Genomic DNA, 24,392 nt, shown 5'->3' with positions numbered 1-24,392 from the left:
GCAAATGAAGCAACTGACAAACAACTAATCTCAAAAATATACAAGCAACTCCTGCAGCTCAATCCCAGAAAAATAAACGACCCAATCAAAAAATGGGCCAAAGAACTAAACAGACAATTCTCCAAAGAAGACATACAGATGGCTAAGAAACACATGAAAAGATGCTCAACATCACTCATTATCAGAGAAATGCAAATCAAAACCACAATGAGGTATCATTTCACACCAGTCAGAATGGCTGCGATCCAAAAGTCTACAAGCAATAAATGCTGGAGAGGATGTGGAGAAAAGGGAACCCTCTTAGACTGTTGGTGGGAATGCAAACTAGTACAGCCACTATGGAGAACGGTGTGGAGATTCCTTAAAAAACTGGAAATAGAACTGCCATATGACCCAGCAATCCCACTGCTGGGCATACACACTAAGAAACCAGAATTGAAAGAGACACATGTACCCCAATGTTCATTGCAGCACTGTTTATAATAGCCAGGACATGGAAGCAACCTAGATGTCCATCAGCAGATGAATGGATAAGAAAGCAGTGGTACATATACACAATGGAGTATTACTCAGCCATTAAAAAGAGTACATTTGAGTCAGTTCTAATGAGGTGGATGAAACTGGAGCCTATTATACAGAGTGAAGTAAGCCAGAAAGAAAAACACCAATACAGTGTACTAATGCATATATATGGAATTTAAAAAGATGGTAACAACAACCCTGTAGGCAAGACAGCAAAAGAGACACAGATGTATAGAACAGTCTTTTGGACTCTGTTGGGGGGGGGGTGATGATGTGGGAGAATGGCATTAAAACATGTATAATATCATATAAGAAATGAATCGCCAGTCCAGGTTCGATGCAGGATACAGGAAGCTTGGGGCTGGTGCACTAGGATGACCCGGAGGGATGGTATGGGGAGGGAGGTGGGAGGGGGGTTCAGGATGGGGAACACGTGTACACCCTTGGTGGATGCATGTTGATGTATGGTAAAACCAATACAATATTGTCAAGTAAAAAAAAAATAATAATAAAAAATTTTTTTTTAATTTTATTTTTTTTCTAAGTTTTTCTTAATTCTGTGGTACCTGCTGCAGTTTATTTGCTAACGAATAGTGCAAGTTTGTAAAATAAATGAACAAGAGACACAGGTTTTACAGGGAGGTTTTTTGATCTGTTTTCTTATTTTTAAAAAATTCTATTTATTGATTTATTTGGCCATCAGCATGTGGGATCTTAGTTCCCCAACCAGGGATTGAACCAGTTTCCTCTGTAATGGAAACACAGAGCCCTAACCACTTGACCTCCAGGGAAATCCCTTTTTTCCTATCTTTACACCAGTCTACCACACTATTTTAATTATTACACCTTTATAAAAAATTTTTGGAATCAGGTAGGTTTAGCCTTCCAACTTTTTTTTTCCCACAGTTGTTTTGGTTATTCTAGGACCTTTGCATTTCCATAGAAATTTTAAAATTAGCCTGTCAATTTCTACCCCCCCCCCAAAAAAAAACCCTGCTGGAATTTTGATTGGGATTATGTTGAATTTATAGATTATTTGAGGAAAATTGAAATCTTAACAGTATAGAGTCTTTGAACCCACGAAGTTTGTATTTTTATTTACTTAGATTTTTAAACATTTCTATCAGCAATATTTTGTAGTTATTAATGTATATCTTTAGGGTGAAATCTTCTGCTTTTTCTTTTTAAATTGAATTTTAACTCTTAAAGCTTTCAGTATTTTTAATTGATGTTTGAACCACTGTATCCTTGCAGAAACTTTGGCAATGAAATAAAGAATTTGGCATGAATAAATACACAGACTGTGTATCCAAGGGATTTATTTCTATATTGTTCAGTTCAGTCGCTCAGTCGTGTCCGACTCTTTGCAACCCCATGAATCACAGCATGCCAGGCCTCCCTGTCCATCACCAACTCCCGGAGTTCACTCACACCCATGTCCATCGAGTTGGTGATGCCATCCAGCCATCTCATCCTCTGTCGTCCCCTTCTCCTCCTGCCCCCAATCCCTCCCAGCATCAGGGTCTTTTCCAATAAGTCAACTCTTCTCATGAGGTGGCCAAAGTACTAGAGTTTCAGCTTTAGCATCAGTCCTTCCAGTGAACACCCAGGACTGATCTCCTTTAGGATGGACTGCTTGGATCTCCTTGCAGTCTAAGAGACTCTCAAGAGTCTTCTCCAACACCACAGTTCAAAAGCATCAATTCTTTGGCGCTCAGCTTTCTTCACAATCCAACTCTCACATCCATACATGACCACTGGCAAAACCATAGCCTTGACTAGATGGACCTTTGTTGGCAAAGTAATGTCTCTGCTTTTGAATATGCTATCTAGGTTGGTCATAACTTTCCTTCCAAGGAGTAAGCATCTCTTAATTTCATGGCTGCAGTCACCATCTGCAGTGATTTTGGAGCCCCAAAGAATAAAGTCTGACACTGTTTCCATTGTTTCCGCATCTGTTTCTCATGAAGTGATGGGGCCAGATGGCATGATCTTGGTTTTCTGAATGTTGAGCTTTAAGCCAACTTTTTCACTCTCCTCTTTCACTTTCATCAAGAGGCTTTTTAGTTCCTCTTCACTTCTTCCATACCCTAAACGCAAATGTTAGTTGATTGAACAATTTGCACTAGCAAGATTTTCTTATTTGATTCTGAGTATGGGAAACTGAAAATATGTATGTATTAGGAAATAGCATTTCTGAAATTTGTCAGATCTAGTGTTTATCAATTTAAAAAATTAAGTTTAATGCTTTTATATGTGTCTACGCACAAATCTGTAGCAGTATGATTTTTCTGTTTACAGTGTATGTGTAAGGAAATACCTTCTGGCAATTTGAAAATACGGTGTAACGGGAATACAGGTCTGATATGTTAATCTACTGTTAAAGACTGAAAATTATTTTAATTGCTCTTTTTTCTGCCTAGTCTTTCAGAAAAATATGAAAAGTGAGTTTGAGTGAGTTTGTTCTGATGTGGTAATTTTATACTTACTCTTAGGGTGCTGAGATAGTAAATGTGGTATTGCAAGGTACGGTTATCTTTTGTTGTCGTTTGATGTCCTTTTAAGTGTTTATAGCTAGGATTTTAAGATTTTGTATTTGTTTTTATGACTTTTCATCTTTGCAATTTAGTGAGTTTAGCATAAGAAACTCAGATGCTCAGTGTTAAGGTTGCTTTTCAGGTTACTTACTGAAATCATAATCATGGAAAAAATTTGTATCCCAGTTAGACATTATCTTAATTCTCACGCATAGTCATTTGTACTGAGTGGGGCTGTTGGCTTTTGTGGAAGAATGTTATAACAAACAGTCTAATGGACTTTTTAAAGCTAAACTTCCAATATAAATGTTTATTTTATACATATATTTATATGTGTTTATACATGTATTTAAATGTCTGTTCTGTTGATATAATAGAAATATATGGTAGAGTGTAATTAAGTTTCCTCTTGACATGTAACAGGAAATATTTATTTCTCCCCAATCTATTTTGAATTTCCAAAAAAAATGTAAAGCCAGGTTTTTTGGATGTTAGTCCTGTATGGATTTCCAGCTGCCTTAGTTAAGCGCTTCTCATCCAGACTTCGTTACTGGTTATTGTTCCAGCTTCTTGTGTCCTTTCTCTCTCTCACTTCCCCACTTCAAATTATGTTTCTTTGTAAGTTTATTTTTATCAAAATTATTCATGGAAATGAAAAGATAACTAGCTCTGTAAGGCTTGCTAGGAAAAATAGCAGTATCTCCTCACTATTCACAACAGTTTTTGCTTCCGAGATGCAGTCCCTTTAATTTTTCAAAGTGATTTATTTCAGTATTCTGTATCTCTAAGAAAAAAAAAGTGCTTCTGCTCTATTGACCTTTCTGCTTTGGGCAGTATCTTTTGGCTTCCTACTATGGAAGGTAAGGTTTTACTATCTTTTGTACACACACACACACACACATATTCTCCCCTCCAACAACACATAGATTTACCACATGTACATACTTCCTGTCTCCCCTCCCACTCCATGCTTCTATCTTAATGTTGGTTGGATCAATATTCAGAGTTTATAGTATTATTACTGTACATAATGACCATATACTATATGTTATTTATAGTTAAACCCCTTTTTCTTTCCTACTTAACGTTTTACTGAAGTTAATAATTATCTTGTGTTCTTGTTTGTGTCTTTTCTATGTATTTATCAATTTAAGCTCAAACTGCCTACCAGTTGTCTAAATATCCTCTCAAGAGTTTTAGATCCATCAGATACTCTGTTAATTTCATCTTCTTGAGATAGTTTCTTTCAGAGCCTTCTGATCTGCTCTGATTGGACTGGCAACCTTTATGCTTGTTTTACAGATCTCATAATTTTTTCTTCACGTCATCCTAGGCATTCCTTTGGCTTTTCTCTTGCATTGGTTCCTTTGTTTCTTATATCCCATATTTTTCTCTATCTTGATTTGTATGCTTGTTTTATTGTGGTACAAACTATAAAGCTTAACGAAAAAGACTATGTGAGTAAAATTTTGGGCCATGTTAGATCCAAGCATGTCTTCATTATACCTTAACATTTGATTGATAATTTGTTAAGATCTTATTAAAGGTTGGAAATTATTGCCTTCCAACTTCTAGTATTATTGTTGAAATCTGGAGCTGATTTAATGTTGTCTACTTTGTGCATGACCTCTTTTCTCCCTCTACTCTGAACTTGTAAGATATTCTCTTTGTCTCCAGGCGTCCTGACGTTTTCATTTCTTTCATTGAGATGGGAACTAGGAGGGCCCTTAATGATTTAATATATTGATAATTTCACCCCTTAATTTTCTGTTTGCTTGGTGGTGATTTTCTTTTTAAAACTTTATCTATGGTGAAATGTAACATACAGCTAGAAAATGTATAAAACATAAATATACAATTTAAGGAACTCTTACTTAACCATCACCCAGGTGAGAAAATAGCACATTTTTAACATTTTTCTCAAGAGAACTCTCCAGAAGGTAACCAGTAGTCAGCACTATTTTCCTTTATAGTCTCATCATCTAAGCATGTGTTCTTAAACACCACAGCTTAATTTTATCTGATCTTGAACTTTGTGAGTGAAATTTGTGTCTGTTCTTTTTATCTGTCTTCCTTCTGCCAACAGTATTTTAAAGATATATCCACATTTTGTGGAGCTATCTTTACTCATGTTTTATTTTTTGCTGTATATACATTCCATTGTATGAATATGCCACAATTTATCTATCATACTCTAGATAGGTATTTGAATTTGCCTTTCTAATTTGAAGGTATACCAATAATGTTTTTTTCTCAACCTTTTTGTTCATGTATTCTGTAAATGTTTGTGCTTATTTCTCTAGAACAGTGCTGTCCAAATGAAATATAATATTAGCCACATATGTAATTTAAAGTTTTCTCATACTCATGTTAGGGCTTCTCAGGTGGTGCAGTGGTAAAGAATCTGCCTGCCAGTGCAGGAGATGCGGGTTCAATCCTTGGATCGGGAAGATCCGCTGGAGAAGAAAATAGCAATCCACTCCAGTATTCTTGCCTGGTAAATCCCATGAATAGAGGACCCTGGTAACCTGCATTCCATGGGGTCACAAAGAGTCGGACTTGACTTAGCAACTGAGCACACATGTACATCCGTCCGTAGCCACATTAAAAATATAAGAAGACACAGATCAAGTTTATCTAAATAACATATTTAACCCAATGAATGTAGTCATTTCAGCATTTAGCCAACAAAAGAATTTTTGAGATATTTGACATTCTTTTTGTATTCTAGATCTTTGACATCTGGTATGTATTTTATAGCCCATCTCAGTTTGGTCGAGCTACATTTCAGGTGCTCACACTTGCCACATGAGGCTAGTGTCTCCTGTATTGGACAGTAGAGCTCTAAAAGATATGAATATATTGAATAGTAGAATTGCCGGATTATAGGGTATCATATCTTGAACTGTAGTAGATGACAGCAGAGTTTTCCGAAGTGATAGAGCCATTTTGCACCCCAGTGCCAGTGTGTGTGGGTTCCCATTTTTCCGCATAATTACCAACACTTAGTATTATCATACTTTTTCGTTTTCTTATCTGTTAAGTGGGTGATAGATTTCACTGTGGTTTAATTTGCACTTCCCTGATGGCTAAAGAGCTGGAGCACATTTTCACATTAATTGACCATTTGAATTTCTTCTTCTGTGAAGTGCTGGTTTAAAATTTTTTTGCCAATTTTTTTCTATTAGGATTTTCATCATTTTCTCCTTGTTGAATTTTTAGAAGTTCTTTATAATATATTCTGGATGTGAGCCCTTTTGTGTTATGTGTTAACATACATCTTAAACTCTGTAACTTGCCTTTTCATTTTCTTAAAGATGTCTTTTGCTGAACTTGTTTTAAATTTTAATGTTGATAAGTTTGTAAATCCTTCCCTTTATAAGTTTGTAAATCCTTTCCTTTATGGATAGTAATTTTTGTGTCCTTTTTAGTAACTCCTTTTCTGTCCTCAGGTCATGAGATTGTTATCTATTATTTTATATTATCAGAACTTTATTAGGTCTTTTTATTTAATAGATCTAAAATCCAACTAAAATTGATTTTTGTATCAAGTATGAATAGGAGCTGATTTCATTCTTTTCTGTATGAGTGTCCAGTTGTTCACTGTTCATCCACTTGCCCCACCTTTCCTCAGCAATTCTCCCCCTACCCATTGTGCCACCTTTGTTATACATCAAGGGTCTATATATCTGTAGACTTGTTTCTGTACTGTGTTCTGTTCCATTCATCTGTTTCTCTATCATTATATCAACATTCTTAAATCCTACTTGTTGTTGTTGTTCAGTCGCTCAGTTGTGTCTGACTCTTTGTGACCATGGACTGCAGCACGCCAAGCTTCCCTATCCTTTACCTGTTTCCCGGAGTTTGCTCAAACTCATGTCCTTTGAGTCAGTGATGCCATCCAACCATCTCACCCTGTCACCACCTTCTCCTCCTGCCCTCAATCTTTCCCACCATCAGGGTCTTTTCCAGTAAGTCAGCTCTTCGCATCAGGTGGCCAGAGAATTGGAGCTTCAGCTTCAGTGTCAGTTCTTCCAATGAGTATTCAGGGTTGATTTCCTTTAGGATGGACTGGTTTGATCTTATTGCAGTCCAAAGGACTCTGAAGAGTCTTCTCCAACACCACAGTTCAAAGTTATCAGTTCTTTGATGCTCAACCTTTTTTATTTTCCAACTCTCACATCCGTACATGACTACTGGAAAAACCAAAGCTTTGACTATATGGACCTTTGTCGGCAAAGTAGTGTCTCTGCTTTTAAATATGCCATCTAGGTTGGTCATAGCTTTTCTTCCAAGGAGCAAGTGTCTTTTAATTTCATGGCTCCAGTCACCTTCTGCAGTGATTTTGAAGCCCACAAAAATAAAGTCTGTCACTGTTTATATTTTTACCCCATCTATTGAAAGAGAAGAATGTAAAAGCAGGCTTAAAACTCAGCATTCAAAAAATTAAGATCATGACATCCGGTCCCATCACTTCAAGGCAAATAGATGGGGAAACAATGGAAATATGCAACGTGACAATATACAGCCTTGGTGGACTCCTTTCCCAATTTTGAACCCGTTCGTTGTTCCATGTCTGATTCTAACTGTTGCTTCTTGACCTGCATGCAGGTTTCTTAGGAGACAGGAAACGTGGTCTGGTATTCCCATTTCCTTAAGATTTTTTCAGTTTGTTGTGATCCACACAGTCAAAGACTTTAACATAGTCAGTGAAGCAGAAGTAGATATTTTTCTGGAATTCTCTTGCTTTCTCTGTGATCCAATGGATGTTGGCAATTTGGTCTTTTGTTCCTCTGCCTTTTCTAAATCCAGCTTGTACATCATGTTCTCAGTTCACGTACTGTTAAAGCCTAGCTTGAAGGGTTTTGAGCATTACCTTGCTAGCATATGGAAGGGGTGTAATTGTGTGAAATTTGAACATTCTTTGGCATTGCCCCTCTCTGGTACTAGAATGAAAACTGACCTTTTCCAGTCCTGTGGCCACTACTGAGTTTTCCAAATCTGCTGGCATATTGAGTGCAGCTCTTTCACAGCATCATCTTTTAAGATTTGAAGTAGCTCAGCTGGAATTCTGTCATCTCCACTAACTTTGTTCATAATGATGCTTCCTAAGGTCCATTTGACTTAGCACTGCAGCATGTCTGGCTCTAGGTGAGTGATCATACCATCATGGTTATCAGGTCTTTAAGATCTTTTTTGTACAGTTCTTCTGTATATTCTTGCCACCTCTTCTTAATATCTTCTGCTTCTGTTAGGTCCGTACCATTTCTGTCCTTTATTGTGCCCATCTTTGCATGAAAAATTTCCTTGGTATCTCTAATTTTCTTGAAGAGATCTCTAGTCTTTCCCATTCTATTGTTTCCCTCTGTTTCTTTGCATTGATCTTTGCATTTCTTATCTCTCCTTGCTATTCTTTGGAACTCTGCATTCAGATGGGTATATCCTTTCTCCTTTGGCTTTCACCTCTCTTCTTTTCTCACGTATTTGAGAGGCCTCCTCATACAACCATTTTGCCTTTCTGCATTTCTTTTTCTTGGGGATGGTATAGAGGTGCCCTATGAAGTAGGGTGCACTTCATAGGGCACCTCTATAATTTATAAAATCTATGGTCATTCAGAGATACCTCTGTTGCTGGGGTTTATGACCTAGTGTTCATAGACTTCTAGTAGGTTTGTTTTATTTAACTTTGCAACACGTTTTAATTTTTGCTTTGTATCTAATTACAGTGTTTGAAACCTAAAGAATTACACATTATCTTCAAATTTGAATGTGTATATAAATATCATTTGTCTGAACTCAGCACATTCAGTGCCATGATTTCTTGGCTTACATCTGCTCTGAAATCATCAAGCTTTATAGGTATACCCAGGGGGCCCTGAGGACATAGGAAACAAAAGCCAGAGTTTATAGTTCTTAAAAGCAAATAAATTTGGAAAGAAAAGCCAAAGGAAAAAGGTTTGATTCACCTTCCTAGGGTCTGTAGCCAGGAACCCATGCTTTTTGAGGACATCTGGTCTGTCTTGGTAGCTGAGCTACCCAGTTTTCTCTTCTCAAACTCAGGGGCCAAACATCTGAAGTACATTAGTTCAGAGAAGTTCAAGTATGTGCTAATGTGGACATCAGCAGTCAGGGTGGCCCAGAAGTTGTGAGGTGGGCCCAAATACACTGAAGACCTGTATGATACACTATACAGACCTATCTCCCAGGGTGTTCTGGGCCTCAAATTTAATGGTACCTCTTCTAACTCACAGCCAGTTTTGATCTGCATATAGCCCAGGTCTAATGCAAAATGTTCTCTTTCTTTTGAACTGTAGGAAATAGCTTTGTAATAGAGTCAGCAGCCTAAGTGAAAAGGGTCCTGCACCTTGCCTCCCTGGGAGAGTGAGGGTTGGTAGTAATCATGCTGAAACCGAAGAGCAGCATCTGACTCACTTACGTGGTACAGTATTGGTATCACTTTTCAGTCATGACCGCAGGCCTCAACCACTTTTCTCAGAAAATGCCTCTGGAGTTGGATCGTAACTCTAAAAAAACAGGGTAGATTCAAGACCAGTGACCCAAAGCACCTGAACTTATCTGTAAACAGAATGGCGTGGCTTTCATCTGAGGCAGAGGGGGATGTGTAGGAATGGGAGCAAGAATGGTGGTGTTTCTGGGTAAGGGGAAATGCAGCTCAGAGCAGAACACCTCTGACCCACCTCTGTGGGGCTGATAGTGCTTCAGCTCCACCATTGGCCTACATTTAGCCAAGCTTCCTCCTCCCCCACCCTCACCCCCAACAATTGGGCTTTACACTCACATGCAATCCACCAAAGCATATAGACAAACCTCTGAGGCACTGCAATAGCTCTACTCAAAGGGGAAAGAAAAGATGTTAGAATTATAATTGTCAAAGGAAGGGCAAAACCCAAACCATGTACAAAGTTATGTACATGTTTCTGTACTCAGATAGATGGCTGCCTCTCCTCTTATCACAGAAATTTGCAGCCTCAGGACTTTTGTGAGAGTGACTGATATCGTCCCTAATAGGATCCTTGTACACAGTAGGTTTATTAATTAACTTCAGGGTATCCATGCTTCCTCTGAAGTTGTATAGAATATTTTATGTGTATATGGTTTTTTGGTGGTAAGGAGAAGAGAGACCAGTGGCTTTCAGTTGATTTTCATAGAGTATTATTGTTGTTTAGTCGCTAAGGCATGTCCAACTCTCTGCAACCCCATGGACCACAGCATGCCAGGTTCCTCTGTCTTCCACTGCCTGCCAGAGTTTGTACAGATTCATGTGCATTAAGTTGGTGATGCTATCTATCCTCTCTCTCATCCTCTGCCACCTCCTTGTCTTCAGTCTTTCCCCAGTATCTGGGTCTTTTCCAATGAGTCGGTTGTTTGTATCAGGTGGCCAAAGTGTTGGAGTTTCAGCTTTGGCATTAGTCCTTCCGATGAATATTCAAGACTGATTTCCTTTAGGATTGACTGGTTTGATCTGCTTGCTGTTCAGTCTCCAACCCCATAGTCTAAGAAAGATTAAGAACGACTTCTATGAGTTAAAGAAAGTTTACAGAAACCAACAGTTCCCCCCCCCATTTTTTTGTGTTTTATGTCTGTATTTGAATAACCATTCTGATAAAGTACTATTAATTATATGTAAGATTCTCAGACTTTTGTTTAATAAGTATCATTTTGCTTATACTTAAATTGAGAACTTTTTTTTTTTAAGGTTCAGGAGCAAGTACATCCCAATCTCTCAGCTAATGAAGAGTCTCTCTATTACATTGAAGAGCTGATTTTTCAGCTGCTTAATAAATTATGCATGGCTCAACCAAGGACTGTTCAAGATGTGGAGGTAAAAATTATTCTGTTATTTCAAAAAGTCATTGAACCACTGTATAAATTAACTTTTATATCTACATCTATATCATTTAAAATTATCATGGAAACTAAAACCATTGAAATCATATGGGGGATGTATGATCAGTTCATTTTTGTCAGAGATGTCAAGGCAGTTCAATGAGGAAAGTAAAGTTATTCAGCCAAAATAAGTGTTAAAACAACTGGATAAATTTTTGGTGGGAAAAAACCCTTGAAACCATCTCAGAAATTTAAGATACATCATAATCTTAAAAATAATAGCTGGAACTATGAAGTTTCTAGAAGAAAATGCAGCAGAATATCTTTATAAGATGATGTTAAACAAATTTTTTTTTTACAGAGGACTCAAAATACCATAAATAGCAAAATAATAAAATTGATGTGAAGATGAAAACGATACAAATCACAGACTAGGTGAAAATGCTTTCAATATGTATTCCTTACAAAGGGCTTGTATCCAGAATATGTTAAAAAAGAAAAACAATTACAAATCCAAAATAAAAAGAGTCTTTGCTCACCCAAATGAGCAAAAGTCTTGAATAGACAGTTCATAAAAGAGCATATGAAAAGTATTCAAACTCATAATTCATCAGGGAAATAGAAATTTAGAGTACAAGGAGTTATTTCACACCCACTAAAAGGGATAAAGTTAAAGACTGATAACATGGAATACTAATGGGATGTAGAGCAACGGAACTCTTAAACACTGCTAGTAGGAGTATAAAATGGCATAACTACTTTGGAAAATTGTTTTGCAGTTTCATGTAGTTAACTATATACTTAACCTATGACCTTGAAGTTTTATTGCTGGGTATTTAATCCTAAAGAAATGAAAATATACCTTCACAAAGAGACTTATATAAGAATGTCTAAGCAGTTTTATTCATAAGAAGCAAAAATTGAAAACAGCTGAAATTTCCATTAATAGGAAAATGGGAAAACAAATTGTGATAGATTCATAAAATAGAATGCTACTTAGTAGTAAAATGAAGGAATAAACTATTGATATATTCAATAACATAGCTATAATCTACAGTTATCACGTGGAGCAAAATATAAGCCAAACCCCAGAAAGTATATATTTATTGATTCCAATTATATGAAAATCAGAAATAGCTGAAAGTAATGGTGATAGAAATCAGGATGGTGGCTGCCTATGAAGTTGAGATTAAGATGATAGAAATTTTCTGTAATCTTGATTAGTGAGATGGTTACACAGGTGTAAACATTTTTCAAAACTTATCTAATTATACACTTGAGATCTGTGCATTTTACTGCATACAAATATTAAGTTCAATAAAGGACTAGTGTAGAATAAAGATATTTACTCATTGATTAAAAAAATATACATATATGTATATATATGAATGAATGAATGTGAAAGTTGTTCAGTCATGTCTGACTCTTTGCAACCCCATGGACTGTAGCCTGCCAGGCTCCTCTGTCCATGGAATTCTCCAGGCAAGAATACTGGAGTGGGGTAGCCATTTCCTTCTCCAGGAGATCTTCCCAACCCAGGGATCGAAGCCAGGTCTCCCACATTGCAGGCCAATTCTTTACTGTCTGAGCTACGAGGGAAGCATGTGTGTGTCTACCTAAAAGATCATGTGTAATTTAGTGCTGAAATACCTGTTTTGGCTCAGTTACATGTGAGTATTTCTAAATTTTTAGAAATATCTGTCAGTATAGTTTTTAAAAGTTACTTTGGCATTATATTGTTTATGTCATCTTTCTTTGAAAATTATTTTCTAACAAGGCAACAATTTCCACAGTAAAGGATAATCTTATTTTGGAGTAATAGACCTCCTTTCTGCCTCATGGGAAACCTGTATGCAGGTCAAGAAGCAACAGTTAGAACCAGACATGGAACAATGGACTGGTTCAAAATTTGGAAAGGAGTACATCAAGGCTGTGTACTGTTACCCTGCATATTTAACTTCTATGCAGAGTACATCATGTGAAATGCCGGGCTGGATGACTCACAAGCTGGAATCAAAATTGCTGGGAGAAATATCAACAACCATAGCTGTAGAGATGATACCACTCTAATGGAAGAAAGCAAAGAGGAACTAAAGAAACTCTTGATGAGGGTGAAAGAGTAGAGTGTAAAAGCTGACTTAGAACTCAGCATTCAGAAAACTAAGTATCCGGTCCCATCACTTCATGGCAAATATGGGGAAAAAATAGAAACAGTAACAGACTTTATTTTCTTGGGCTCCAAAGTCAACTGTGGACATTGACTGCAGCCACGAAATTAAAAGACACTTGCTCCTTGGAGGAAAAGCTATGACAAATCTAGACAGTGTATTAAAAAGCAAAGATATCACTTTGCCGACCAAAGTCCATATAATCAAAGCTATAGTTTTTCCAATAGTCATGGCAGATGTGAGAGCTAGACCATAAAGAAGGCTGAGTGCCAAAGAATTGATGCTTTTGAATTGTGCTGCAAAAGATTTCTTGAGAGCCCCTTGGACTGCAAGGAGATCAAATCTGTCAGTCCTAAAGGAAATCAACCCTGAGTACTCATTGGAAAGACTGATGCTAAAGCTGAAACTCTAATACTTTGGCCACCTAATGCAAAGAGATGACTTACATTTGAAAAAACCCTGATGCTGGGAAAGATTGAGAGCAGGAGTAGAAGGGGACAACAGAGGATGAGGTGACTAGATGGCATCACTGACTCAATGGAGATGAATTTGAGCAAACTCTGGGAGATAGTGAAGGACAGGGAAGCCTGGTGTGCTGCAATTCATGGGGTCACAAAGAGTCAGACACAACTTAGCAACTGACAGTAACAACAATAGATCTATTAAGATTTTCAGGAACTCTGGTAATTAGTGCATTTGTTTCCCTATTCTCTGCTGTAAGAATTGGACATAACTAAGTATAATAAAATTATACTTTTCAGAAGCTAAATATGCTAGAAGCTGAGAATATAACTTAAAAAACAGGAAATTCTGCTGAATTGGAGTTTGATTCAGTTATCATCACTTCTCATTATTCATGCCAATTACTGGTAACATTTGTTAATAAGATTAGATGATATAAAAGGTTTGTATTGTTTTTGCCAAGCGATGCATTTCTTTAAACTATTCTGAGCTCTGCCACACACTTGATTCTTTAAGAGTTACATGATATTTCTCCTTTTTAAAATTCTTCTCTATAAAGCTCTGAGATTAGCAGAAGGAGAATGACTGCATAATAATTATTAATAACAAGTTAACAACTTCTGCTGGGTTAACAGTTTTAACCCTAGAAACCTTGACCGTAGAATCACTGACTTAGCATATTTTATGTTTGCTTTAATCTCTAACATTGTTACTTTTTCTTTTTTTTCCAGTTTTATCTTAGTTATGCTTACACTTAAAGCTTTCTGTTTAAACTTCACCTTTTTATTTACCTGTGGGAATTATGTGGAAAAATCTTGATAGTGCTTTGAGTTTTTTTTAAACAAAAAACGTTCATTTATTGCCGGAATCAGAATAGGTTATGTTACTATTAACTGTTGGCATGAGGATGATGATGAAGTTAATTTTGTATGAACTTTCCATTTATGAGCACTTCTGTTAATGATAGTTCTGCTGTGATCTGAACAGGAACGAGTTCAAAAGACCTTTCCTCATCCAATTGATAAATGGGCTATTGCTGATGCACAGTCTGCCATAGAGAAACGAAAAAGAAGAAATCCTCTCTTACTGCCTGTGGACAAAATCCATCCTTCATTGAAGGTAAAAGCAAACAAGCAAACATACAATAACAAGACACACAAAAAACCGTTGAGAGAAGTTTTTAACAAATAGTCCTTTATATAGTATTTATGTATCTATATACGTGGTCTATAAATACATTTATGTATTTATATACGTGGTCTTTGTGACTGTGTATGTGCAGTTGAATATGTATATACTTGTATATACACATACGCACACACATACGTACATATATATGTTCCTTAATATATGCAAAAAGCAAAGAGAAATATACTCTGATAAAATCAGTTGCTTTTCAAATAGTATTAAAAGTTAATGATAAGAAATAATGCATCTTTTTGGCATCTTCTGATGACTGCTACGCTGATTAACTTTCAGCTTTTTGTTGTGTATAATGCAAAGCTACTGTGAGTTCAAAACTGTTTTTAAATTCATTTGTATTTGTTATAGATATTTTTATATACATTGGTAAAGTTGGGTGTTGGGTAGGATACATTATTTAGTCTGTACAGAGTAGCTGGTGTACCTGGATTTGAATATCCCTTGGTAGCAGTTTTAGAACCCCCCACGTATATATGTCATCCCCTCAGTAGAAACTGTTGTAATTTGGGAATATTAATTAAAAAATGCAAATATTTGTCAGATGGGTTTTGGACAATATATCAAGAGGTTTTCAGTGAAGTCCAGTCTAAGATTTCTGTCTTAGAATCAACTATCTCTTCTTGTTTGATACTAAAGACAGATTTGTTAGATTTAAAAAATCAAAACCAAAACCCCGATACTGAGCCAACAGCTCATTTTACATCCTGTGGTACCTTTGAGTTTAGATATTTGGTTTCTGGAAAGTTGTTTATAAACAAGAATGTTAAATAAAAATTTTAAGTGCGTTTTACCTGCTACTTGACAGTGCTACCATTTTGGGGAATTAAATTGTTTATTTTTTCCACAGGAAGTTTTAGGGTACAAAGTGGACTACCATGTATCCCTGTATATTGTGGCTGTGCTGGAGTATATCTCAGCTGATATTTTGAAATTGGCTGGTAATTATGTTTTTAATATCCGACATTATGAAATATCTCAACAAGACATTAAAGTGTCAATGTGTGCAGATAAGGTAAGTGTTAAAAAGTATTTAAATTTAGCTAGAATGCTAGTGATTATATGTCACTTCTATCTCTGTTTTGTAATACATGGTTATATTAGTGATTTTTATAATTCCTAGTGTTGCAAGACAGAAAAATGGTGGCCTTATAGACTAATAACAATGATATTTTCAGATTTTTCAGCATGTGGTAGGATGAGAATCTCTTTTTTTCCATCAAAACTTCTTTACATGCAGAGGAAAAAACATCCAAAACCTCAAACAAGTTTTAAAAAAGTAGTTTGAGTTTTGTATTTTTAGAAAGATAATAAATCCAGAATATTCAGATACTTTTAAATTTAAGAAGTAATTTTGAAAAACATACTTCGATTTTGCAGCATAATTCAGTGGGGCATGAGGAAAGAGAAGATTTTACAATGCCAGAGTTACTTTCTTCGAATCGTTTTTTTTTGTTACTTCATTCTTCCTGTCTGTAAGCTACTGAGGAAAGAAATTGAGTCTTTTATTTTCCTCTCTCCTCCTTTTCTTCCCTTTCTACTTTCCTCCTTTTTTTTTTTCTTTTGAAATCAACATTTTTAAATGCTTGTTATGTGTCAGATACTGCCCTGAGCAATGTACAATACTGAGCATATCAGCAGTCCCTGTGTTAGAAGGAATTTTAGTGGGTAATAAAAGTATTATAAACAAATAATTGCAGTACAAGATAATTAAAACTATTATTATACAAATGAATCAAAGGTGCAGTGAAGAAAGTGATTAACTCTGGATAGGGAAGACCAGAAACATTTCATAGAGAAGGTGCCTAAGCTAGACCTCTAGGTGTGAATTACCCCCAGGGTCTGGCCTAGGCCACTGGTTCTTCACCTTGCACATCAGAATTACCAGTATTCTTTAAAAGAATACTGACGTCTGCATCTTGCCTCTAGAGGTTCTTATTTACTTGGCCTGGGATTGGCCTTTAGGCTCACAAGTGATTCTGATGTACGGTTAACAATTGAGAGCCATTGTACTATGCCATAGTCTCGAAAATGATTTTTCACTTAAATTTTATTGTAGAAATTCCTTGTTATTTCTGTTCAACTTCTCAAAAAATGAAAAACAATGATTATATGTTTTTTTTAACTTAGTTTCTAGCTCACTTTTAGAAAAGTCGCATGTACAAAAAAAGATACCCACCTTGTACCCTAAACCACTTGAGAGTAGGTTATTGACATAGCTTAGTGTATCATATGAACAAAAACATTTTCCTGTATAATCACACTGTGACAGTCAAAATCCAGGAAATGAATGCTGATACACTATATTATGTAATCCTCAGACCCTATTCAGGTTTTGCCAGTTGTCCCAGTGACGTCTTTTATAGCAGAATGATCCTGTTCAGAATCATGTGTTGTGTTTAGTTGTCATGTATCTTTTTTTTCTCCTTGTTCACTCTGGAACAGTTCATTCTTCCTTTAACTTTTATGACCTTGACATGCTTATTAATGTTTAAAGTGCTCTTCAGTTTTTTCTGACATTTTCTCTTGATAAGTTTCAGGTTATGTATGGAGCTGTGGCAGAAATGCCATAGAAGTTCTTCTCATTGTACTTTGTCACACAACGGCAGTTTTGATGTGTCCCATTTTTGGTGATGGTCACTTCAATCCCTTGATTAAGGGTTTGTCTCCTAGATTTCTCTACTTTAAAGGACTCCTTACCCTTTGGTAATTAATGAATATTTTGTGGAGTATCTTAAGGCTATGTAAATATCTTGATCCTCATCACACTTTGTGGTGGTTTAGTCGCTAAGTCGTGTTCAACTCTTGCTACCCAATGGACTGTAGCCTCCTGAGCTCCTCTGTCCATGGGATTCTCCAGACAAGAATACTGGAGTGGGTTGCCATTTCCTTTTCCAGAGGATCTTCCCGAGCCAGGGATTGAACCCAGGTCTCCTGCATTGCAGGCAGATTCTTTACCAACTGAGCTACAATTTATTTTAATATGGACTCATTGATTCTTATTTTATTTAGTGAAACATAACTTGTTACTTTATTAGTTATTTTGATATTCATATTGTCTCAAGTTGACCAGTGGGAGCCCCTTCAGTTTGCTTCTCTGTCCCTGTCTCTCTTTTGGCATAAGATGCTCCAGATTCAACTTGTTCTTTACCTGGCTACTCAAGCCTGGAATTAGTTATTTTCTAAAAATTCCTGGTTCCTTTTAGTGGAGAATGGTATTTAGAAACCATGATCTTGGTGCTCGATGAGCTCATTGATATTGGAGTGTTACTCCTTGGATCTCTCTAATGTCAAAATTAGGGAATATGTGTGTGTGTGTGTGTGTGTGTGTGTGTGTGTGTGTATACATACATACATGGGCTTCCCTGGTGGCTCAGTGGTAAAGAATCTGCCTGCCAAAGCAAGAGATGTGGGTTTAATCCCTGGATTGGGTAGATCCCGTGGAGAAGGAAATGGCAACCCACTCCAGTATTCTTGCCTGAGAAATCCCGTGGACAGAGGAGCCTGGCAGACTACAGTCCATGGGGTCACGAAAGTGTCAGACAAAACTTAGTGACTGAGACAACAATAATAACACATACATATACATCTATATTTATATCTTAGGTATCTTTAGATGAGTTCTCTTCAATCCAGGTTCATTACCACAGACTTCATTTTCGCCTCCCCTTTTTTGCATTTGTAATTCTGTTATCTGATAGTGAGAAACCTGGCTCCTGTTTTTCTTAATATATTTGTTTGTTTGATCAACACTTCTGTATGTGACCAGTCTCCCAGCAGGCCTATCTCCCCACACTGGTGTAGACACCCTATTTTGGCATAGAAACCCTTCTCCTTCTTTGTATGCTTTCTCCTAACCCTCCTCAAATTCTGGCAATCCCATCTTGGTCCACTGCTGCTGGACCAACTTCCCGTGCAAATACCCTCCTTACCCACTAGGGCTCCAGCACCCTGCATCAAGCTCTCCTATTCTATGGATAGTCTCTATACTCTGATTGATCGCTAACATCTTGTGCCCCAACCCTACACTCCTGTAAACACCCTCCCTACTCCTCTCAGGAACTAGCACACTGAGATGGGGCGCTGCAGCTTTTCCCCACACCCTCATGCAGGGATTCCTCCTTTATTTGCCCCATTCCTCCACTCTCCCTGCCCTGAATAGTGGCCTTGCATGGGATTATTGAGAGACTGTGGGAAGGGGAGACTTTATTCTATATCTGAGTCAGTTAACTTTTCTCTGACTCTTTTAAAAAGCAAAAGTAGTTAAATTCTTAGACAATTACACAGTCTCAGAATTACAAGAGACCAGATCTATACGCAAACTGACAGGTGGTAGTCACATAGCATCTGTTTGAGCACTGGGGAGCTTATTGCTCATAAAACTTCTATTCATTTTTATAGAATTCTAGTTAGGTGAAATGTCTTCCTCATAGAGAGTTAAAATTAACTTTCCTATTAACTTTTTTCTAGACTAGCTGTTTTTTATTAGCAAGAATATACTTGATAAATCAATATGTACAATTTTAAACACATCATGCTTTTTAAAAAATTTTTTGGATGGAATTATCCAAAAGAGAATTATTAAAATTCAGTGCATTTGTAGGGTACAAACCTGTAGTAGAACTATAAATATCAAGTATGGCATGCATTAAAAATTTTTTTACTGAAATATAATTGATTTACAATGTTGTGTTTAATTTCTATTGTGCAGCAAAGTGACTTAGTTATATATATATATATATATATATATATTCTTTTTTCTATTACAGTTTATCATAGGATATTAAATATAGTTTCTTATATATATAGTTTCTACTATACAGTAGGACCTTGTTATTTACTCATCCTATATATAAAAAGTCAGTTTTCATCTGACTTTCCTATTAACTTTGATTCCCTAATTCTCTCCTCTGGACTACATTAGATAAGATGAAACTGTTTTTCAGAATAAGTCATTCTGTTATTAAAGCATTTTTCCATGTACTAAATTTTCACCTTTTGAGACTTTGCAAACCAATCTTTTTGACATGATTTTCAGATTTTCTTTGAATTGCTCTTAGACTGTGATTTCAAAAATAAAGACAACAGTCTAGATTTGTTCTGACCACACAAAGTGCAATGAAATGCCTACTTCCTTTATTCGATATGATGTTCTTTTATTATTTTACTATTAACTTTTTAGAGTGCACATGTTGTTCTGTTTACTTAATGCATTTACAGATGTCTCAACTCCCTAGGACTTTTCACAGGAGATGCTAGTATGTTATATATCTCAACTCCCTAGGACTTTTCATGTGAGGTACTAGTATGTTATATCTTTGATTTCTTACAATGTGTGCTGTTGGTATATTTTTTTTTCATCCAAGTTTGAATTCAAATTTATCTCTCTAAAACTTAATACTGTTATTGAGACTATGTTTTCAGCATATCAAGATATTATAAAAATCTGATTTTGTTATTCATCATTGTAGATATCCTACTAGCTTTTTATAATATATGCCAGTCTAAGAAACTTAGTTTGTTTCAGTTTGAATTATTTATTAAAAATATTATAAAAAGTATAATAGATGATATTCCTCACATAATGTTATTAGAGGCATTCTTTTAGATTAATAAATTACCACTTTTTTTCACTATGGGCTTTTAGTCAGCTGCCATTTCACCTCTTTGTGTAATTCGGGTATCAGCAGGCTTTATCTGTAAAGGACCAGATAGGTGGATGAATATTTTAGGTTTTGTGGGCTATGTATTTATATATTTGCCTTTCTTGGAACCACTCATCTTTGCTTTCATGGCAAGAAAGCAGCCATAAAACAATGAGTTTAGGCTGTGTTCTAGTAAAACTTTATTTATACAAAAGGCAGTAGGCTCATTGTGGACTGTGGACTATAGTTTGCCCATCCTTTCCTCCTGTGATTCCAAATTTGTCACAAGAGACTGTCATACGTATAGCAGAGATCCAAATGACTTTATTTGTGGGACTAGTCATGTGAATGGAGTAATGAGACTAGTGTGATATGGTGTGATCTTAGTAAATCTAAACTGATTTCCTGTGAGCACTGTTTGAGGAACTTACAAGCCATCTGTTTAATAAACTGTTCAAATAAGTGCTTTCTAGAGGTTCTCTAGTTTCCCAGACAAAGTCATATAATTTGACAGAGAACTTGAGAATCAAGTTTTTTTCTGCACTTAAAAAAAGCAGCATTTGACTATATGATGTATTCTGGCCCATCAGAGATTCCTGAGAATAGGTATATGATAATAGGAAGGAATTTTAAAGCTCAACCCTTCATATATTTTCACTATTAAGGAAAATAATATTCATATTGGAAAAATAGAAAATATATACTTAAGAGGAAATTTGATGTTTAAGCAAGGCAAAGCCTTTGACTGTGTGGATCACAATAAACTGTGGAAAATTCTGAAAGAGATGAGAATACCAGACCACCTGACCTGCCTCTTGAGAAACCTATATGCAGGTCAGGAAGCAACAGACTGGTTCCAAATAGGAAAAGGAGTACATTAAGGCTGTATTTTGTCACCCTGCTAATTTAACTTACATGCAGAGTACATCATGAGAAACCCTGGGCTGGAAGAAGCACAAGCTGGAATCAAGATTGCCAGGAGAAATATCAGTAACCTCAGATATGCAGATGACACCACCCTTATGGCAGAAAGTAAAGAGGAACTAAAAAGCCTCTTGATGAAAGTCAAAGAGGAGAGTGAAAAAGTTGGCTTAAAGCTCAACATTCAGAAAACGAAGATCATGGCATCTGGTCCCATCACTTCATGGGAAATCGATGGGGAAACAGTGGAAAGAGTGTCAGACTTGATTTTGGGGGGCTCCAAAATCACTGCAGATGGTGATTGCAGCCACGAAATTAAAAGACATTTACTCCTTGGAAGGAAGGTTATGACCAACCTAGAGAGCATATTCAAAAGCAGAGACATTACTTTGCCAACAAAGGTCCGTCTAGTCAAGGCTATGGTTTTTCCAGTGGTCATGTATGGATGTGAGAGTTGGACTGGGAAGAAAGCTGAGCACCGAAGAATTGATGCTTTTGAACTGTGGTGTTGGAGAAGACCTTGAGAGTCCCTTGGACTGCAAGGAGATCCAAGCAGTCCATCCTAAAGGAGATCAGTCCTGGGTGTTCATTGGAAGGACTGATGCTGAAGCTGAAACTCCAATACTTTGGCCACCTCATGCGAAGAGTTGACTCATTGGAAAAGCCCTGATGCTGGGAGGGATTGGGGGCAGGAGGAGAAGGGGACAACAGAGGATGAGATGGCTGGATGCCATCACTGACTCAATGGACATGGGTTTGAGTGAACTCCTGGAGTTGGTGATGGACAGGGAGGCCTGACGTGCTGTGATTCATGGGGTCACAAAGAGTCGGACACGACTGAGCAACTGAACTGAACTGATGCAAGGCAAGAGAGAGTAAGAGCACAGAGCTGTTCTGAAGATTATTTCTGTGGACCCAGATGTAATAGGAGTTGAGTTCTTCTATATTTTTTCTTTTGTTGTAATATTATTCCATCTGTTTCAAGAACTGATTCTCCTTTACTATTCTTGTGAACATGACCAAGAACTGCTTTTATTGTCCTAACATTTATTCTGATCCTTAACTCAGTTAGTCTTTAGCCGTTCATTACAAGTCTTATGTCTGCTCAGTCACTCAGTTGTGTCTGACTCTTTACAGTCCCATGGACTACAGCCCACCAGGCTCCTCTGTCCATGGGATTATCCCAGCAAGAATACTGGAGTGGGTTGCCATTTCCTCCCCCAAGATATCTTCCCTATCGAGGGATCAAACCCCTGTCTCCAATGTGGTTCCTCCATTAGCAGGTGGATTCTTCACTCCTGAGCCACCTGGGAAGGCTATTGCAAGTCATTACAAGTCTTAGCAAGTTCAGTTCAGTTCAGTCGCTTAGTCGTGTCCGACTCTTTGCGACCCCATGAATCGCAGCACGCCAGGCCTCCCTCTCCATCACCAACTTCCAGAGTTTACTCAAACTCACGTCCATCTTGTCAGTGATGGCATCCAGCCATCTCATCCTCTGTCGTCCCCTTTTCCTCCTGCCCCCAATCCCTCCCAGCATCAGGGCTTTTCCAATGAGTCATCTCTTTTCATGAGGTGCAAAGTATTGGAGTTTCAGCTCCAACTCACAAAGTATTGGAGTTTCAGCTTTAGCATCAGTCCTTCCAATGAACACCCAGGACTGATCTCCTTTAGGATAAACTGATTGGATCTCCTTGCAGTCCAAGGGACTCTCAAGGTCTTCTCCAACACCACAGTTCAAAAGCATCAATTCTTTGGCGCTCAGCTTTCTTCACAGTCCAACTCTCACATCCATACATGACCACTGGAAAAACCATAGCCTTGACTAGACGGACCTTTGTTGGCAAACTAATGTCTCTGCTTTTGAATATGCTCTCTAGGTTGGTCATAACTTTCCTTCCAAGGAGTAAGTGTCTTTTAATTTCGTGGCTGCAATCACCATCTGCAGTGATTTTGGAGCCCCCCAAAATCAAGTCTGACACTCTTTCCACTGTTTCCCCATCGATTTCCCATGAAGTGATGGGACCAGATGCCATGATCTTCGTTTTCTGAATGTTGAGCTTTAAGCCAACTTTTTCACTCTCCTCTTTGACTTTCATCAAGAGGCTTTTTAGTTCCTCTTCACTTTCTGCCATAAGGGTGGTGTCATTTGGATATCTGAAGTTATTGATATTTCTCCTGGCAATCTTGATTCCAGCTTGTGCTTCTTAGCAATTTGCAAACATACAATATATGTATGCTGTTTAAGCAGGTATCTTTTGTGCATTTACTGTGCATCAAATGTTGTGGATTTTAAGATGAAATTACGGCTCTTATCTGTAGATATGTCAGTATAAGTTAGGTGCTTATATAGAAAAGAGAGGGGATGCTTATGGAGGACTGAAGCCAGGGAAAAGATTTTAATGGAGGAGTTCAGGAAGAGTTGGGAAAAGCTATACAAAGACAATTTTATTTGAGCTAAGTGATGAAAATTACTAAGGATTTATCAGGTGAATAAATGTGAGAGTTGGAAGGAAAGAGAAGTTAGAGAAGATGTTCTAGACAAGGGAATAGAAGGACCTGACCAGTTTTAAGAGCTGTTTGTGAGTTGGAGTTAAAAGGATTTGGGGACTGATTTGGTGTGTAAGTTGAGAAGTGTTAAGTCTAGGGTAAGGACAAGTTTTCTAGCTATGAAGTAGATGATGCTTGATTAGTGATTCTGAAGTGGAGTGTACATGTATGGGTTTGTCAGACAGAGAGATACCTAGCCAGCCTTTCATAGCACTTGTCTGGATTCCAGGGAGATTCTGACATAAATATTTAGGGAGTCATTATCTAGTGATTGATAATCATCTAAGAAGGTGAGCTCATACAGAAGAAAATATAGTACATGTTTCAGACTGATGGCCTGCTAGTGAATAGGGGTTCTCCACCTAGTGAATAGGGGCTCCAGGTTTATTTTTTAAAATTTTGAATTATTTGCAATCTGTTTATATTTAAAAATAATGAAAGTTCTACATAAAATCTAGATTTCAGACTCTCTTGAAAAAGAAAATCAAAATGCCTGATAAAATAGCTACCGTTGAGCACACTTTCCTGTTTAGGTCCGCACC

The 24,392-nt window shown here is 37.1% G+C and overlaps 1 protein-coding gene across 1 annotated transcript in view; it reads left to right on the top strand.

The window, feature by feature from the left end:
- The window catches only part of SOS2 (SOS Ras/Rho guanine nucleotide exchange factor 2), a 105,575-nt gene that overhangs the window by 14,134 nt on the left and 67,049 nt on the right, over window positions 1–24,392 (top strand). Inside the window, exons 2-4 of the mRNA XM_055537576.1 lie at window positions 10,777–10,902; window positions 14,525–14,656; window positions 15,588–15,752. Coding sequence (XP_055393551.1) covers window positions 10,777–10,902; window positions 14,525–14,656; window positions 15,588–15,752 — 423 coding nt within the window. The remainder of the gene's footprint in view (window positions 1–10,776; window positions 10,903–14,524; window positions 14,657–15,587; window positions 15,753–24,392) is intronic.

The sequence above is a fragment of the Bubalus kerabau genome, chromosome 10, assembly GCF_029407905.1.
Source record: "Bubalus kerabau isolate K-KA32 ecotype Philippines breed swamp buffalo chromosome 10, PCC_UOA_SB_1v2, whole genome shotgun sequence".
Lineage (NCBI taxonomy): Eukaryota > Metazoa > Chordata > Mammalia > Artiodactyla > Bovidae > Bubalus > Bubalus kerabau.
This window is presented reverse-complemented; position numbering and strand designations above follow the sequence as displayed.